The sequence below is a fragment of the Prionailurus bengalensis genome, chromosome D1 (genome assembly GCF_016509475.1).
Source record: "Prionailurus bengalensis isolate Pbe53 chromosome D1, Fcat_Pben_1.1_paternal_pri, whole genome shotgun sequence".
Classification (NCBI taxonomy): Eukaryota; Metazoa; Chordata; class Mammalia; order Carnivora; family Felidae; genus Prionailurus; species Prionailurus bengalensis.
The window spans coordinates 76,877,941-76,896,966 of record NC_057346.1 but is presented as its reverse complement, the minus strand read 5'-3'; the positions used below and the strand labels follow the sequence as shown (position 1 = coordinate 76,896,966).

Below are 19,026 nucleotides of genomic sequence, written 5' to 3'. Positions count from 1 at the left end.
CTATCCCCATCTCCACTGTCAAATTAGGAGACAGGCTGTTCTTGGCAAAAAGCTAGACCACTATGTTTTGAAGACCCATGATACTGGTATTTTTAATAGAGAAACAACCGTGAGTGTTACCCAGAGGATGCCACGCATCTAACCTAAACTCTTGCTACGGAAGACCCTATAGTTGGATGAAAAGACAATGGGCCTTTCAGTCAGGCATCACTAGTTACACATTTCACCGCTGTCACTTACCAAGCCTGCAGCCTTGGTTAAGTTAACCTCCCTAAGCTTCCTATGAAACAGGAGTAATAATCCTCACCCAAAAAGACTGCAATAAGGAGTCAATAAGCTAACAGAATTGAAGCATCTACATAGTAACTGGCAAATACCAAGCATTCTAAATGACAGCTTTTACTCTTACTGCTGGTCTCCAGGCTCATTTCACTATTTCATCTGAAATAAGTGACCTTGGCAAAACAGTAAGAATTTTTAAATCCTTTAACTTGGACAAATCAACTTTGAAGGAATCTGTGTCAATATTTTAACTGAAGTTGATTCCAAAATTTCTAACAAGGCATTTCAGTAACAGGAAATCTGGCCAAGACCTCAGAAAGCCTAAACATCGAATCTGGCCCTCAACTTCACCATTCAGAATGAGAGAGACCAGGGGTGCCTGTGTGGCTCAGTTGGTTAAGCATCTGACTGGGGCCCAAGTCATGATCTCACAGTTCATGGGTTCAAGCCCCATGCTGGGCTCTATGCTGACACCTCAGAGCCTGGAGCCTGTTTTGAATTCTGTGTCTCCCTCTCTCTCTGCCCTTCCCCACTCATGCTCGCTCGCTCTCTCAAAAATAAACAAAATTTTTAAAAATAATAAAAAAAAAAGAATGAGAGAGACAAAATTGTGTGGAGCTTTGCAGTTGCGACTTTACAGATCAACACAACCCATTACCAGTTGTTTGACCCTAGACAAGTCCTTAATCTTAATCCCTTCAAATACCAGTTCCTTCTACAGAGAATGGGAAGAATAGTAATTAGAGTTGATATGAGGATTAAAAAAGAAAAAAAAAACCTATGTAAAGTATCTGCACATCACAGCTGATTAAAATATAGAAGCTCTTCTTGTCATACATATAGTATCAACTTCTGGTACTTCATGGGATCAATGTTCATCAGCTACACAGGACCACTCCGACCCTCAGTCAGTACTTACGTCGGCAGACCTTACAACACTGGCCAGCAATGTGCACGGGGAGGGAGTCTGGGGAGCAATTGAGAGGGGGACAGGACATCCTTCGACATTCGACAGCACCACTCTGAGGAAGGAAGGACAGGGAAAGGAATCTCAGAAGTGCCCTTTCAAAGTTCCCTTTGTGGAAGAAGCTCACATCTCATCCCAGAAACCTCATCAGGGAAAGAGAAGCAGTGGGAGGAATTGCCAGTCTACTCCAAGATCACAAATGAAGTATTTTCTCCAACCCAAATGAATCTGTGCCACCTCAATTACTTTTCTGATATACATCACTGGCTTCATTCCATCTGCCCGTGTGGGCTAAGCAGATTAGGCAGAAAACAAAAGCCTATTTTTACAAGAACATAAATGACACCTTTTGCAGACCCTGTCAATCATTGTGGAGGCTCTAACAATCCATTATGTATTTTCCCAAACAGTGGCATTCTTCAGATATTTATCAAATAATTTCAACTGCACAGAGTTTACATACTAATTTTGGGGGTACTCATGAATTCTCTAAAACAGATGGAGTATACAAATGACAGATACCCTGAAAGTCAGGGCAGTCTTGTAAGTCTCTGAAACAGATGAAGGACACCTTCTAAAATATAATAAAAACATCTAGAAACTAATTATACTCTCCTCTTAAATTTTTTTCTAGCACAGAAAAGTTGTGAAGTTGTGAACGACTAAAAAGCTAGGCTGCTTGAAAATCAGAGTCCCTTCCTCCCTTTGATAATCTAATCCTCAAACTCCAAACAGTAAGTTTGTTAGCAACAACGTTAGATTGTACTAGACTGTGTTGTCAAATAGAAGCACACTGTAATTTCCAAGTATTTGTATAGGACATGACACTTTTCCAGGTTCCCTTCAAAATTGTTCAGATTGCTAAGTAGAAGCTTAGAAAAAAGATCATACGTACTTCTCAGAGTCGGCATTATATAGTACAAGACCAGATTACACAATCACTAGTGAAAATGCTCCCTTAAAACGGTATTTTTTTTTACAAAGAGGCTTACTTTGCATGTGCAGTTCCTGCAGTGATCGCCATCAACCCAGGAGTCTTGGTCTCTATAGAGAAGTCCACTCACTTGACACGTCTTCTCACAATGACAGTTTTCCAATTGATTAAGTCTCGTCTCTGCGTAATTTAACTGCAAAGAAGAATAACTTGGTGTAATTTCTTTATTTCATTTGCATTGTCCTAACAAAGCTAATAGTGACAAGAAAAATACAAGCCAAGTAGGAGAAAGAAAAAATGCTCAGAGCAGCTGACTTACTCTTAGCCAGATTCTTTTTTTTTTTTTTTAAACATGAGGTAGAATCATTCTAAATTGAAGACATATTGGCTACTATGGTCTGATGAGTACCAAATGAGACATTAAACTGTATCTCAGGGACCTCATGGGTGTACATAAACATATGTGCTTTCAGCTCAAGCCCACACAGAAACACTCATAATGAATGTATTCTCAAGGACTCATTATAATGTTTACCGGAGATCTAATCAGGAACTCCGATGCACTTACATGAATCTCCCATCATTTTCTCCATGTTCACACACTAGAGTGTCAGTTTTTAGGCTGGGAAATCACTGCTTCCTCTCTTATGAGAAATTACTGGGAGCTGGGGCAAGGAAAAGGGAAATTCATACAAGGATCTAGTTTCTCCCCAGCCCAGGATCCCCCAGGACGAACATCCAAGGAATCCACGTTGGTGTTCAAAGGTGAAGACAGGCAACCAAACCCCCAGGTGAGGTTTGGATTCTGTAGAAAAACTTTTTTTCATTTTCCTAGGTCACCCAACTATTACCAGCAATCACAGAATCTTAGAATCTCTGATCCGAAAATAGTTTTCAAGCTTGAACGTCATGACAAGTAACCCCTTGCAGTGATTCACCAGCCTCTCTTTGCACATCTACAGTGGCAGGACGTTATCTTTCAAAACCTTTTTTGGGTTAGCTCTGGATGCTTGAAACATCCTTTCTTGGTGTGAACTATGAAATCGCTCCTCGCTTTTTCTGTTTGACCTAGTTTTGCTCCATAACTTGTCCTAAGCAATCTACTCTCTTCAAACATTTGAGGTTATCCTGTCTTCACACCTGCTCTTGACCACATGCAGCACCACCAGGTTCACTGAAGAGCTCATCATGAGAAGAGTCCAATCCTCTTTTGATCACTTTCCATGCAGCCTACTCCAGTTGCCTTCAAACATATGGTACGAAAAAATTGAACTTTGGTATAATCTCACACATACTCAAGTGGAACTCAATCTGATAGCATTATTACCATTTCCCCCTTTTCTTTAGAGACTACTTTGATTGCAAAACAAACGCTACTTTTGTACTCCCTTCAGCAGCATATATACTAAAACAAACACTACATCCTAAAATTTCAAGTAGTTTCTCTTTTCCTTCTCAACCATACTTACACCTCCATGTCTTGAGTATTTTCCCTATATAGATGATCGTGCCCATCTCTGAGCCAAGTAAGACCGTTTCAAGCCAGTATTTTAGATATAATGGTTGAACCTGGATAATAATGACTCCCAACATCTTTCTGTACTAATTATGGTTCCATTCCATAGATGCTCCTCTCATTTACTCCCACCAGCACCACTGAGCACTACTCTCTACAAATGGAATCGAAATGGAATTCCAAACTTTGTTGTCATTTACTTCATTCTCCTTCTCCAAAATTTTAGAATCTCTCAAGAAAACTTGTTCCTTCTGCCTTTTGTAGGCAGTTCCAATGGGCAGGGAAAAAAGCAAATAGGATGCTAGACAAATTGCATGCACCAAAATCACCCCTGAAGAAACAGAGCTAACTATGCCTGAAATACTAGCTTCCTGTGACCCCTCCAGTATTCACAATCTTCCAAAAATTCAGATTACATTTAAATCTCTAGCCTAATTAGAGTTTCTGGAATCTATCATAATTAAGCTCTTTGGGAATTCTTTAGGAAACACATTAAATACACTTCTTAGAGTTTGGTGAGGTCAAGTGAGTAAAACCACATATAGGTGAGAGATAATAAGAAATGACAACTTATCACACATCACCTTTACTTCATTTCTAAAGCCCCCATAGTTCCTACAAAAGGCAGTGATTGATGGATGACTTGGGGTTGAAAAAGTGTTCAGCTAGACCTGCATCCTTACTAAAACTGGCTGAGAATGGGTTATCTGTGAGAAGAAATGAGCCTCACTCTGAAAACCTGGAACAATCTAGTGCCTGTATCACTCCAAGAAACCTTAAAGACTAAATAACCCAAAAGGCAATTCTGTGACTGCTCAAGTTTCCTGAACACCCAGGAATGTGCCTAAAGGCAGTATTGTCAATTTCCCATACTGTCCAACAAAACTGAGCTATGCTCACCTACAAAAGTCAGTATCAAGAAAACCTTGGTTTTAATATAATGGAAGCTATTCTCAGGGCAAATGCTTCCCTTCTGAACTCTGTCTTTGCTTTTCTAACATATTTAGACTTTTTGACAACACTGAAGAGCCCTTATCTCTATAATAAGAGTGCAGGAGATAGACACAAAAGCAAAGACTAATAAGGCAAAAAGCTAATTTTTCAAAGGCATTTAACTTTACCTTCCTTTCCCCCAACCCTGCTAAATACTGGAACAATAAAGGAGAAAACAACTCTGAATCAAAAAATGAATTACAATTTCTGTCACTGGTATTAGCATGCTGAATTTACACAAAGTCATTTTCAAAAGCTATTTCCACACTACCTGCCATTTTCTCCAAGAATGTCTACAGATCCAAAATAGATTCAGTAGCAAATCCACATCTCTATTCAGTCTTACCTTTGTTCATGCATTTATCTAAGCAACCATGGACAGAATCATTTATTCTTAACTCTGCACATTCACAGACAGACATCAGAGGTCTTTTTCACGTAAGAGGTCAGTGAATGGATCGGAGTACATTAGTTGTGTTTTTTTTTCTTTGAAATACTATTTGGCATTTGTTAAATGGAAGGGAAAAAATATTTCACTGTGTTAAACGTTTAAGCTTCACTAAAAAAATAATCACTATTGAGTTTCTCAAAACAACGAAAACCTCAAAATTAAATATGTTACAAGCTGAAATGCTATTCCAAGTGCTGCTTGGTTTGCATAAACAGATTTGCCAAAGACTGAAACAGAAGTAATCAAGAAATTCCCAGTCTCCAGTGTTCTCTTCTTCCTGAGCTTGGAGGCTGAATGTGATTCCAGCACAGGTGGGATGCAAGAAAGAGCAAGCCACAATATTCCTGGCCCAGCAATGGGGTAGCCCCAGAGGAAGCCAGGGACTGGTGGTCTCTTGTGGATGGAGTAGGGAAAATGACAGAAGACAGCTTCCCTGTACCTTCTCTACCTGGAAAAAGGTTAATCCTGCCAGAATGCCAGAATTTTTCAAGAGGGCTCTTATGTACCCTGACCTATTACCTGAAAGTGCATACAAGCTGCTCCCATGATATGGTCCGTATTCAGCAAGGTCATGGTCATTCTCAAGCACCAACCCCCCCCCCCCCCAATGAAAAAAGAAAGAGCAGTCCTCTGGGGCAGACCACTGGGAAGGCCCCTGGGCTGATCTGGTGTCTGCATCTTTTTGATGTGATTATGGTTACCAACTCCTGTCCAGCTTGTGCACTGGGCTTCCTCTCTGGTAGGATTCCATGGCTTCTACTAGCACACAAGCATAAAGACTTTCTGCTTTCCAAGACCTCCTGGCACCTACCTCTAGACCAGGACCCCAACATCAACTTGCGGCTTTTGCCAGGCTTAGTGACGCCAAGCCACTGGGCAAGGTGTACATTTTCTTAAGGGCCATCTTCCCCTCATGGCTGCCTATTTCTATCTAGGTTTAATAATACAAAATGAACAGCTGCAGCTTACTGAATGCCTATTGTGTGCCATACACAAAAGCAGGCCTTCAAATCTCACTTGCCTGGACTCATGGGATCGTTACAAAATCAAAAATAATTGTCACCATTTTACCTACAGGGAACCAGCAACTGGAGAAAGGTCAGTGAGCCCCCAAGCGCCCACCTTGATGGCTACATAGGATGCAGGGAAGAGGAGTTAGGGAACAGGGTCTGCCCATGCTGGGATGTCTTAAAGGAAACTCCTACATGAAGATGCGACCCCAAAGGCCTGTATCCTCAGCTTAAGAGTAAACAAAAAGGAGACAAGGCTTCCACGAGGCACAGAAAGAAGACCTTCCTGTTCAGACATTGGCACAGGCAAGAGGGAAAGATCTTCTGTGAGAATTCTTAAAGAATTATTTGATGAGAGTTCACCTGGCCCATCCTAGGTTTGCAGTTTGATTCTGAGCAGACTTTAAGATCTGAAAACCTTTAAGGAGATCATGTAATGTAAGGTGGCCCTGGATGGTCCTGGCACACACCAGGACTCAAAATATCACAGATTCCCAGGGAAAGCAATCAACTGTAACCAAAAGAGTGAGTTCAGGGGCTTTGTTCTTGCCCTGACCTTCCCCCTCCAAAAGCTACTGCATGTTTCACTGCCAAGTCACCATCTGAGCACACATTCCCCTCTTCCACTTGCCCATTGTTCTCACTGATCCCTCCATCTCCAAACTCCCTCTCTCGATTACTCATTCCTTCTTTATATCTTGTTTCTCTTTCCAGTCCTCCCTTCTCCAACTGCATCAGTTATGATGCAGCTTTCAGAATTTGAGTTTGAATCCCAGTTCTGCCATCCGTTGTCTTGGGGAAAGTCACAGAACATTCCTGGAACTCAGTCTTCTCATCTGGAAAGGGGGCTAATAAATCAATCCCAGTTCACAGGACTGTTGTGAGGTTTAAAGTGACAGGGAATATAAAACATTTAAGCATTATATCTAACACATAGCAAATACTCGATAAATATTACCTAGTACGACTGACTTTCCAGCTTCTTCCAAATCAGGGGTTGACAAATTAGGGCCCATGAACTAAACCTGGCCCACCCTTCCTTTTCATATGGCCTGCGAGCTAAGAATGATTTTTACATTTTTCAATGGTTGCATTTTAAGTGATTAAACAAGTATATACATAATATTTTCTATTTTGCCTCTTGGCCTGAAAAGCCTAAAATCAACTAGCTAACCCTTTACAGAAAAAGTTTACCAGCTCTCCTCTTATTGATTATTACACATTCCAAAATTCTGCAGTGAAAATGGAAGTCCTCGGTTTTCTAATTATAATTCTATTCATGGTTTGGAAGAAACAGACTTATAAATCTTCCAAAGTGCCAGAGGCGGGGTTTAGAAGGTGGGTGAAACCATTTTCTGCTTGCAATTGCCCACAATTAGGTATCTCCAGCCTCACAAATGCCCGTTTTACATAATACTGTTTGGAGGTCAGAGCTCAATGTGGCTCCTAGATAACATATGGCTAAAAAGAGAAAAATGGCATCCCCTGCAAAAGGAAAGAACAAGAAAGAAAGGAGCATCGTTGAAGCTGGGAAACCACAATCACCTGAGACTGAGTGGCGTATTTCTCATTCCAAAAATTTGGTGGCAAGCTAAAATATAATTAATGCTATTGTGATCAAGCTGCTCCAGACAATATAAAATACAAGCCTCTATATACCACAAGCTGGGAAGGCAAATAATTGGCTGCAATTCGCATTTCCGCTGTATGCTGAAGTGAAAAGTGCATGTTTCAGCTCTCAAGTCCCAGGTTCTCTTACAAAAGTGTTCTGTCTCTCCTTTCCAGACAAAAGGGGACTTAGCCAAAAACCTAGTTTGAAAGAGAAACCTGATCTTCAGCAGCACAACCATCAGGTCCAAAACACAGCCCTACCCCCCTGCCCGAACACTTACCAACCCACCAGTTTTTGGGTTTTTTTTCCCCTGTGCCATGGTTGATTGCTGGGAGCAGTCATAGCCACTGGTGCAACAAGATTAATGTATCATTTTCACGGTTATTAAAATTCTTCCTTTTGCAGAGCATAATAATGTCTCTTAAGCCCAGCCTAATTCTTTCTTCACCCTAGGCAGGACTTAGGTCCACGACTGATTGGTATCATAACAACGGCACTAGCCGCATTTTCTATTTATTCAGTGCCTTTCTCCACAAGGCTCAGGGCTTTTCATTATGAGTCTAAACGTTATATATTAAAGCCCATAATAATTTACATTTTTGTGTCCGCCACTCAATATGAACAACTTCTGGGAGAGAAATAATGTCTTGCTCATTATTGCCTCCTTTGTGCCTGACGCAGTACCTGGCAAATAACAGATCCTTGAAAGATGCCTGTGAAGTGGATGATCCATTGCAAACATTCACAATTATAAAACCAAATATGTGAGAAGGCAAACTTTGCCTCCTCCACTATTTAACTCAGGACCAGTCCCGAAATGAATCACATCTTAGAAATGTGATATAACGCCTTCTGGTGACAATCATCTGTTGCTAACAATGGCTCTTTTGCCCCTTCTGATTATTGGCAATTATTCTGACATCTAAAATGCATTAGCTTATGAGCAGCAGTACCTCTGACCATATATCATCTCAGTGTTACTGGTTTGATGGCCAGCACGCAAATTCCTTTTCCTCTCCCAGGGCCTCTTTCTTCCAAACATTCTTCAAGTAAACATCTTGATGCAGCCTAATAGTATCAAAGAACTAAACGGTTATGTTCACTATAGGTAGCCTTATTTCAAGTAAGAATAAACCATTTCCACAGTAACATACTGCAAATGCCAAGGCTAAAAATGTTTCCATTATAGCATATCACTGGAAATTCCAAATAGGATGGAGAAAGAAATGAAACATCACAAGTGAAATTTAGATACCTACTTTTGCAGTCATCTTGGCCAAAAGCTCTTGCAAATCCATTATTCCTTGCACCAGGCTTAAGAAATCACTGCATGTTGGACAAGCTCAATAGAGAAAATATAAGAAATGTTGATAAAGTGCTAATACAATAAAGAAATTTTTACAACAGTAGTTGCTTTGCTATGTCCAAGGCTTTTTGCTTTTCTGGTTAAGTATTACATTGCAACTGGAGTGAAATCACCCAGGATTTCAGGTCTACATCTTTTCCTTTTATTAACAAGAAGAAAGAAAGGAACTGGAAAAAAGAACTGTTAACTGAAAAGGCAATGGGAAATTTTTAAATTGGAATTAAGTCCTCATTTTTACTGAGATACGACTGAAAAAATGTGAATTGTTGTAAAAGTGGAGAAAGTAAACTCACATCTAAGCCAAGCTATTTAAATCATTGTTTACTATAAATACTAGCATATTAAACCTATCTTCCTCTATCTACAGAACCCCAACTGCTAATGTACTTTTTCTTACCTTCAAATGGTAATCCTATCAACACATAAGCTTTAAAATTTCAAAGACACAGAACTATATAATATAGACAATAACTTACCTCCCTATTCCCACTACCTCAGAAGTAAACATTTTTTACACTTTGTGTGACATGTTTATTATCAGTGAGTTATATAATATTAAAAATTCATAAATGCTTCAAGCTGCTACTTACTGCGATTTAGGTTCGGACATTGAGTTATGTATCCATTTGGCATAAAGATGATTTTCCCATCTTGGATGATTCCCTTGATAACAGAAGAGAGAGGTGGTGATCAAGATTATAGTTACCAGTTCCAATGGCCGCTGTGCAGTCATATGCACATGATTTTTTACAACACTGCTATCTTCATTCAAAAGGTAAGTCTCCCTTAGTCCACAATGAACTACTACTCCAAACCACCCTCCTCCAGACATCTTGGAAACTACATTCATCTTGAGAAAGCTGTCATTAGTTGCCACGAGTTGTTGCTAATGACATTACGACACTAAGGATCTACCAGTGACTGTTCTTAAACTATTAGACAAGGGGACCTGGGTCAGTTAAGCATCCAACTCTTGATTTTGGCTCAGGTCATGATCTCGTGGTCCATGGGATCCAGCCTCAGGTCAGGCTCCACACTGACAACACTGGGCTTGCTTGGGATTCTTTCTCTCCCTCTCTCTCTCTGCCCCTCCCTCACTCACTCTATCAAAATAAATAAGACATTAAAAAAAAAAAAACTATTGAACCAAAAAGGCACTGATGCAATAAAAATTCCTCCAAAACCTTAGTCACTTTGGAACATTAAATTTTGCTGACTTAGAGGATTTTTTTAAGCAGCAGTGAACAATAGAAACATATTAGACTAAAAATTTAACTGATTCATTTAATCAAGGAAAGAAAATTAGACATGGAGAGAATTGCTTAACAATATTTGTTCTCTGCTGATTATTATGATTTTTTTGTTGGTGAGTCTTAAAACTTACTCAACATCTCACTGTAAAAAGTGGCCTTTTAATTCTCTAACTTAGGAAGAACAGCCCTGATTTAAGAAAGTCATTGGGGTTGCCATCTTGCAATGTAAATACTGACTTGGCCTTTGGATTTTTTTAAGTCGAATATCAAGATTCTGGTTTTAGGGATTTTTTTTTTCTTCCTGAGTTGATGGAAGAAATGTTAGAGAACAGATGAAAGATGTGGGACCTAGTTCAGAATACTGAGATTAATCCATAAATAAAATAAAGGCCTAAGATCATGCCACAAGTCTTTAGAGGGGGTTTACATTTATCTGTTCATCTTCTAAGCAGAAAGTCATTAGAAAATGCTGTTTTCTGCATACTATTTCAAGGTAAATTATGAATGGGAAACATTAACAGAAATAACAGGATCATAGGACCTCTCCCTCAGAATTGGATACATTTACTAACTGCTTCCTCTTCGAGGATGATGGAGTATTTGTGATTACAAGAGGAGACAACCACCCCACAGGTGGAAGTCCCTGCCACCAGGTCCTCAATATGAATTCATAGTCTCTAGCAGGAGGATTCCAGAGAGCAATTGATAGAGCACCATGGAAGTCAATCAGCTTCTTCCTAGTACAAAACTGCTCAGTTTCTCAAAGCAAGCTAATGCCTCTAAGTACCCAGGATACTTTTCAAACACATTTGAAAAATATGAGAAAAGCATGGGATTGGAAGTCAGGAGACCTGGGCTCCAATTCTGGATTCATCTCGAGCTGAGTGAACTTGAAACAGTAAGTCAACCGCCTTCTCTGAGTTTCAGTTGCTTCATCTGGAAAAAAAGCCTAGATGCAAAAACTAAAGATCCTTCCAACATTCAAGTTCTTAGTCCGTGAAACAGGCATCCAAACTGAAATTGTCACAATTTAGTTTCTATGCTTTCACTACCTTTCAAGTTAAACAAAAAATTAGAAAAGCTATAAATTTCCACCAAAGACCATTACAGAGAATGCAGTGACACATTAGACAACATCTGTCTGATCTGAATAGGTTGAATATGGATAAATTCATAGTAATCAACTATCCAGGTATGCTCAGGATTTACAGCTTCCAGGACACAAGACTTCCAGTGCTACAACAGACTCCTGGGCACACGGGGACAATTGATCACCCTACAAGACATGAAAGTGAAGAAAGCACAAGTACCAGGAAGGATCAGGACCATCTATTACCTATTCATCAGAAAAGCCTACAACATTCATGGAAATGGCACTGAGAAACCTACGGCACGCTTGTCACAGTATTAATTGCCTTTCTAAGAACGAATGGAAAATACATTTGAAAAGGATATCCCTCCACTCACTCTGTAGCAACATAACTTAGAACTACATCAGTTTTCCTTTTCCTACTTTTTTAAAGTGAATACTGACTTTAGTTACACTGCAACTTACAAATGGCCTCCCCCACGCCTTCCTTCTGCCTGCCTCCATCATCACTTCTGCCTTTCTACTTTTAACCTGAACCACACAGGGGTGTTACACAGATCATTAGGTCAAGGTCAATGGTGTTGACTTGATCGCAAACAGAAATAAGAGCTGAGGACTTCTCAATGCCCATTAACACCAAAACTCAAAGCACTTGGTGTTTTTTTCTAAGGAAAGGCAATCAGGGTCAGCCCAATAGTGGCATGAACACTTCTTCTTGCCAAATAAATCAAGATGGAAATGTGATTTATTTGAATGGATGTAATTCTATGCTAGACTAAAAGAAGGATGGCAATACACTATACAATACCAACTGTAACCCAAAGAAGTCTGAGCATGTATGTGTGTGTGTGTGTATGAGTGTGTGAGTGAGTGTGTGTGTGTGTGTGTGTGTATGAGTGTGTGAGTGAGTGTGTGTGTGTGTGTGTGTGTGTGTGTGTGTGTGTGTATCCATCCTAGCACCATCCCCAGAACAAGCACCAGAAGGTCTTGGGCATTAAGGTGCCATATGAACTCTTCCGTACCTGGATGTTTGTCAATAAAAGCAGCATTTGCTAAGCATGGGGTTTTCTTCAGAGAATGAGAAGAGTTTCATAAAGTATAAGCCTATATAGAAGCTCAGTCTTATCTCTCACAGAAAAGTCATCTATGAGGATTTCTATAGATAACATGCCTTCAAGTGCTGCAACCTCTCCCAAAGATGAAATAAGAATAAGCAGAATTTCTATTAGTTCTTATTTAACTTTAAATGTATTTACACGTAACTGAAAAAAGGCAACTCTAGTAGGGCATGTATTAGCTGACCTCACTTGATCTCATTTTTTCAGACCTATGCTGTGTTTCACATCTGTCATGGCAGTGTTTCTCAAACTTTGAGTGTCTTAATCACCTTGAGTAAACACCTTGAGTCTGAGTATTAACCTTGCGTTTAACATTCAGACTCCTGGGTTACCCCCGAAATTCTGTTTCAGTAGGATTGGAGTGGGCCCTGGAACCTTGATTGTTAAAAGCTACCCAAGATGATTCTGATGAAAAGTCAAAAGGCCCCACTTTGAAAAAACCTGCTCTTTTGTCAGTCATTTGTAGGTTTTCTTTTGGGGGGGGAAGGGGCAAGGAGCAAGAGGGTTTACTCATTAAAAGATCACAGTGGTGAAAACAGCATTCATATCCTAATATATGAATAAAACCTCAGTGATTTGGAATCGAATACCAGTCAACAGAATTATTAGATTATAGACACCACGAAGGCAAAATCATATTTTCATCTCTAGGTCCCCTTGTACTCCCTGTTGCAGTATATTTCACATAGCAGGCTCAAAAAACACTTTAAAAGCATCAAATTCCTAAAACCTGTTAATTATATAATATTGAACAATATTTTCAGAGCTGGTACACCTGTAAATTATCTTGTAGGGTATCAGTTTTTTTAAACTAGGGATACGAGGGTGCCTGGGTGGCTCAGTTAAGCATCAGACTTCTGCATAGGTCATGATCTGTTTGTGAGTTAGAGCCCCACATGGGGCTCTCTGCTGTCAGCACAGATCCTGTTTCAGATCCTCTGTCTCCCCATCTCTCTGGCCCTTCCCTATTCACATTCTCTATCTCAAAAATAAATAATAAACAATTGGGGTGCATATTAGAATTTTAGAGATTAGGGAGAACATCATATAAATTTTGAAAAAGCTTCTGAGGTGACTTTGATACACCCAATGAGGACTCCTGATCCAGGGCCATATCACCTGGTCATTTGACCTATGAAAAACCTAAGGCTTTGACACTAAATAGCTTTCCTAAAGGACACCTTAATCCTAGGCCATTAACTACAGGCCTACTAACTCCATTACCAGTGCTAAACCATTCCAACATGGATTAAGGAGAAAATAGATCATTTGAGAAAGTCTCATAGTTACATGAGCTAACAAGATGTTGTTACAAGGTCCTGTTATCAAAACGAGGTTCTACCTTAATTGCTTTAATGGATACTTAATCAACTGCACATAAATTATTTGCATTAGATGTAACAGTTTGCTGAAATAATTTTTCAGTGCTGGCAAACAGAGATCCTTTTAGGTAGCCAGTATCTTCCTCTGCAATCTTATTTACACTATTAATTTGCTAAACAATCCGTTTTTTCATCGGTCTTGCAATGTTAAACTTCAGCCAAGCTGAGAGTCTAAATAAATCCCTAAGATGCAAAGCCCAAATTAATAAACTTTCACTCTTAGTACCGATGGAAAGAGGAAAAGTGGATAATTTTTTTTCTTTGTTGAAACCACCTGTTGCCACCCTCTACCTCCTGTACTCAGCTCACCATGCACTGCAAAATAAACTTGCACCAGGTAGGTTGTACATTATGAGTTTTTGTTTCGGGAATGAATGCCCATCATTTCCATTGTTCCAGGAACACTTCTCATTTCACAGGAAGAAATCTACGAAGATGCAATAAAGATTAGAAAAAATTATACCATTAGGACCCTCTTCTGTATGGAATAACTAAGATTAGGCAAACCCTTCTAACATTCAGAGCTTTCTGATAGAAATATAAGCAGCTTTGCCACCAAACAAATGCTAATTCTTTTTTAAAGCTCTTATTTCCCTGCAGATCTCTGTTTACATTGAAGAAAATGGTTCTCTTTTTGTATGCTAAAACATTAAAACAAATTGCTTTGAAAGGGAAAGGGGGTGGGGAGAGTTCCTGCTGGGCATGTAAATATATGGATGAAGATGTGTTCTGTTTATAAACTGGCAAGGACCCAAGCTTTGGCAACAGGCTGACAAAAAGTAAGACCTGAGAAACTCACAAGGAAGATTTTCAAAATGCAACCAATTATGTATTTCTGCCCTGAAGACAGTTAATAAAATATTCCAGCTTGCATAAAAGCCAAGAAAGACACTTGTCGGCTTTCATTACGATCAATAAAAACTGTCAGCTCATTAGCATATCATTAGCTGTCCTGCTGTTTCCAAAGTCTTAATGCACAGAAATATTAATCTACAAATGTATAAGATTCCCCAGCTCTGTGACTTTGACTTTCTGCATGAAAGGAAAAATAAAAATTAGAGAGGGAGGAATCCAATATAGCTTCTTTTCCTCTGTGCCTATAAACATATGTTTACCATCTGTGGAATTATGGGAACCAGCTGAGGTAAGAAACAACAGCTGTGGCATTAAAAAAAAAAAATTGTAATCAATTTCACTTCCCATTGACAGCTCAGCTGTTAAGGAAACAGTGATGTCCAGGTAAGGGAAAGGTTTCAAACCCAAATCCAAGGGACAGAGAGAGAGAGAGAGAGACAGAGTGAGTCTTGGCCTCAGTGAATGGCCTTGGGATGGAAATAATGTAAGAACATCCAAACCACTGAAGCATCCTGTAGCTCACTGTGAGTCACCTAAACTTGTTCTTTCTTTACCCTCTGAATAATAACAGCATAATCAGCTCAGAACTGATCAAAAGGAAATGGGGTGGTAGTCAACCATCTCAATAATGAAAATCTTTGACAATCAGAAGATTCAGAGAAGCCTGTCACTACCAATCACCTATTTTCTCCGATGGATGCTATCCTGAAAGGAAGAAATCCCCACCCTGTGTTCTGGATCTCTGATGGGAATCACCTCATGTTAAAGGCTCCTGGGCCAGGCACCAAGTGTGATTTCCTCCCCCTCTTTTTCAGCAGGAGCACTTTTACTGCACTATCCACAAGGATCCACCAGCACCCAGAAATTAGGTTTGACAAAGGAGGAGATTTTGCTTTTACTTTGCCTATGAAGCAACATATTAATATTTAAAACAGAGAATGATGTTATTTTAGCCTAAAAATACATCTATATGCATTTAACCTAAAAATACAATACTAAGCGTATTTAGTTCTGGAGCAATAAAGCAGGTGTGGTTCTTGGACCCAGGAGGCAGCTTTTACAAGATAAATATTAATTAGAAGCCTGAAGATAGCCTCACTTAAAGGATGCCTGCCTCTTTTACAGAAAGGGAGATTTCTGCAGCAGTGGATTGATCAAGATAATGTTTCTATAAAGAGACACTGACATGTTACCCTTACCGGTGCCATCTCACCAAAGGATGGCCAGAAGCACTGACTGACAGATAAAATTCTACAGGGGAGAGGAGTTTTAAAAAGTTCCTTCGAAAAAGCCATTTGATGAGGCTACTTTGTTGGACAACAAGGAGAATCACATTGCTCCCTAATGAGAGGATCAGGGTGGAACTGGCAAACCCCTTCTGGTGCTTCTCACTGGTACCTTTGGGCTGGAGCTCCAGAAAAAGACAACAGGGTGTGTCTCCTCCATGGGACGCTGAGAAGTGAAATGTGTTCACCATCCAACAGTTACTAGAACGGGGTAAGTAAGCCTAAAAAATAGATGTTGAATGAATGAATGAATGAATGAATGAGCGAGCATAAGCTCGACGGAGCGGGGGAAGGCTAAGTTTAAATCCCATTTCTATCACTCACAAACTATGTAAGACTGACAAGTTGCTCAACCCCCAAGTCCCATTGTCTCATCTATACAGTTCGGATAATAGCTACCTCATTAGGATGCTCTGCAGATGAAATGTAATTAACAGAGAGAATATATGTAGGGCAGACAAGATAGAGAATGCAGGAAGCATTCAATAACTGTCTACTCTTCCACCACCTACAACCCACCTCTGCAGCAAAATGATTCAGTCTATGAACACTCCTTGTGTTTTCTGCCTGTATCAGGTAGCTGGGCTCTTAAGCACAAGGTTCCTGACAGCTACAAGGCAACACTCAGCAAGCTTACCACTCTCCCTCTCTTACTTAATTACCAGCTCCTAACTGAAACCGAAGTCCCTCAAAGGCAGGAAAAGTGCCAATCACTTCTACAATGTAGTGTTAACGTTAAGCACACAGCAAGTATTAAATGTGTAACCAAGAAAGGGGGAGGATGCGTGTTGTAACCCACTAAGCGTTAAGTGCTTTTAATATGTATTCTTATATAATCTGCATTACTTTTGTGAGAGAAAACTTGGCCACTCTGCCAGGAATATGACAGATTTGTAGTCTGTACTTCAGAGTATGTTGTCTGCCAACCACATACCTTGTACTATTCTCTATTTTTTTTTAATCTTTATTTTTGAAAGAGAGACAGAGTGTGAGCAGGGGAGGAGCAGTGAGAGAGGGAGACACAGAATCCGAAGCAGGCTCCAGGCCCCAAGCTGTCAGCACAGAGCCCGACACAGGGCTCAAACTCACAAACCGTAAGATCATGACCTGAGCCCAAGTTGGATGCTCAACCGACTGAGCCACCCAGGAGCCCCAACCTTGTCCTATTCTAAGCACTTGCTGAATAACACAGACCCAGTTCTCACTCTGGTAAAGCTTACAATCTAGTGTGTCACTAATAAACACCCATATGAGTTATATTCAGGACCAACTACGTAATTGGCAGAGCCCTTTGTTCAAAATTTATTGAAATGTTAAAGACAGCAACAGCAGAGAATGAAGCCCATCACGGGCCTTCTAAGTTTAGCACCCCATGGGACTGCACAGGTCAACTGCCCATGAAGTCAGCCCTGCCTGTACTTGAGACCACACTAAAAGTGATGAAGGCAGTGGAGGCAGTGTCGTGGGAAAGCGTGTGGTAGTCGTAGAATGATTTCAAACGGATTCATCTCCCGGTACCCACATTTTTTCTTTCTGCAGCTCACAATTGTTAATTTCAGTGGTCTTATCTTCAAGTCCAGTGATGCTCTAGCCTGCCCAAATCTTTCTTCTAGTCAATTTCGCATTTCAGTTGTACTTCTTAGCTGCGGACTGTCTGGCTCCTTTTTATAATTCCTGTCTCTTCATGGATATTCTCATGTATTCATACCTAATTTTCCTAACTTCTTAGTTCTTCATGTCTGTTTTCCTTTATAGCTCCTTAAGCCCATTTAGTATGGTGGTTTTAAAATCTTATCTAGTAAGTCCACTGTCTAGGCTTGCACAGAGTTGGTTTTTGTCTATTTTATTCCTGTGAATGGCAATACCTTGTGATTTTATTTAAACACTGGCCATTTGAATACTATAGTGACTTGAGATCTAGAAAGAGAATTCTCTCCCTTCTCCAGGGATTCCTGGGTTTTGGTTTTGTTTTATTGTTGAATGCTCTAGCAGTGCATTTGTTAAAGGACTTTCCCAATTTTTTTTTTAAAGAGACTATATTCCTTATCTTGCCTGGTCCTGAGCTTGTGTTCATATAGTTTTTAGACTGACTTCCTTGAATGCTAGAAGGAGAAGGGGGGGGGGGGAGGCAGAGTAGCAATGGGAGAGGAGTGAAGGTGGAGAGAGGGAGAGAGAGAGGGAGAGAGGGAGGGAGAGAGAGAGGGAGAGAGAGAGGGAGAGAGAGAGGGAGAGAGAGAGGGAGAGAGAGAGGGAGAGAGAGAGGGAGAGAGAGAGGGAGGGAGGGAGAGAGGGAGGGAGAGAGGGAGGGAGAGAGGGAGGGAGAGAGGGAGGGAGAGAGGGAGGGAGAGGGAGGGAGAGAGGGAGGGAGAGAGGGAGGGAGAGAGGGACGGAGAGAGGGACGGAGAGAGGGACGGAGAGAGGGACGGAGAGAGGGACGGAGAGAGGGACAGAGAGAGGGAGATGGAGAAAGGGAGGGAAATAGAAGGAGGAAGGGAAAGAGATACTGGATGCCTTGTCCTTTAATACTTAGACATGCTTGCACTAATCCTGGAGATCAGCCCAAAGACCCAGCTTAGAGTGTCTGAGCCTTTTCTGAACATGTATTTGGCTTTGGACAATGCATGTGCACTTTCTATGCACAGGTGCTGTTCAATACCATGATTTCCCAAAGACTCTCTCTCCTTAGCATTTCATCCTGGCTTTATGTGGTCTATTATGTGTCAACAGCACTTCTTTCCTGAAGCAGCTGCAAATTATTTGTTACATTTGCAATATTTTCAGGCAACACCTGCCACTTTCCTGACCCAGAAGAGTTCTTAGACAAGTGTCTCATACCAGTCCTTCAGGTAGTTCCATACAGAATGGATATACCTCATGATATGTAAATAAGGTCTCCGCTCCCTCCAGAATC

At 40.4% G+C, this 19,026-nt stretch overlaps 1 protein-coding gene across 2 annotated transcripts in view; it reads right to left on the bottom strand.

The window, feature by feature from the left end:
• The window catches only part of NELL1 (neural EGFL like 1), an 882,973-nt gene that overhangs the window by 680,573 nt on the left and 183,374 nt on the right, over positions 1–19,026 (bottom strand). For both annotated transcript variants that reach the window (XM_043580819.1, XM_043580818.1), the window contains exons 6-9: positions 9,722–9,794; positions 9,025–9,107; positions 2,242–2,376; positions 1,202–1,304 (exon numbers count right to left, since the gene is read on the bottom strand). In XM_043580819.1, coding sequence (XP_043436754.1) covers positions 1,202–1,304; positions 2,242–2,376; positions 9,025–9,107; positions 9,722–9,794 — 394 coding nt within the window. The remainder of the gene's footprint in view (positions 1–1,201; positions 1,305–2,241; positions 2,377–9,024; positions 9,108–9,721; positions 9,795–19,026) is intronic.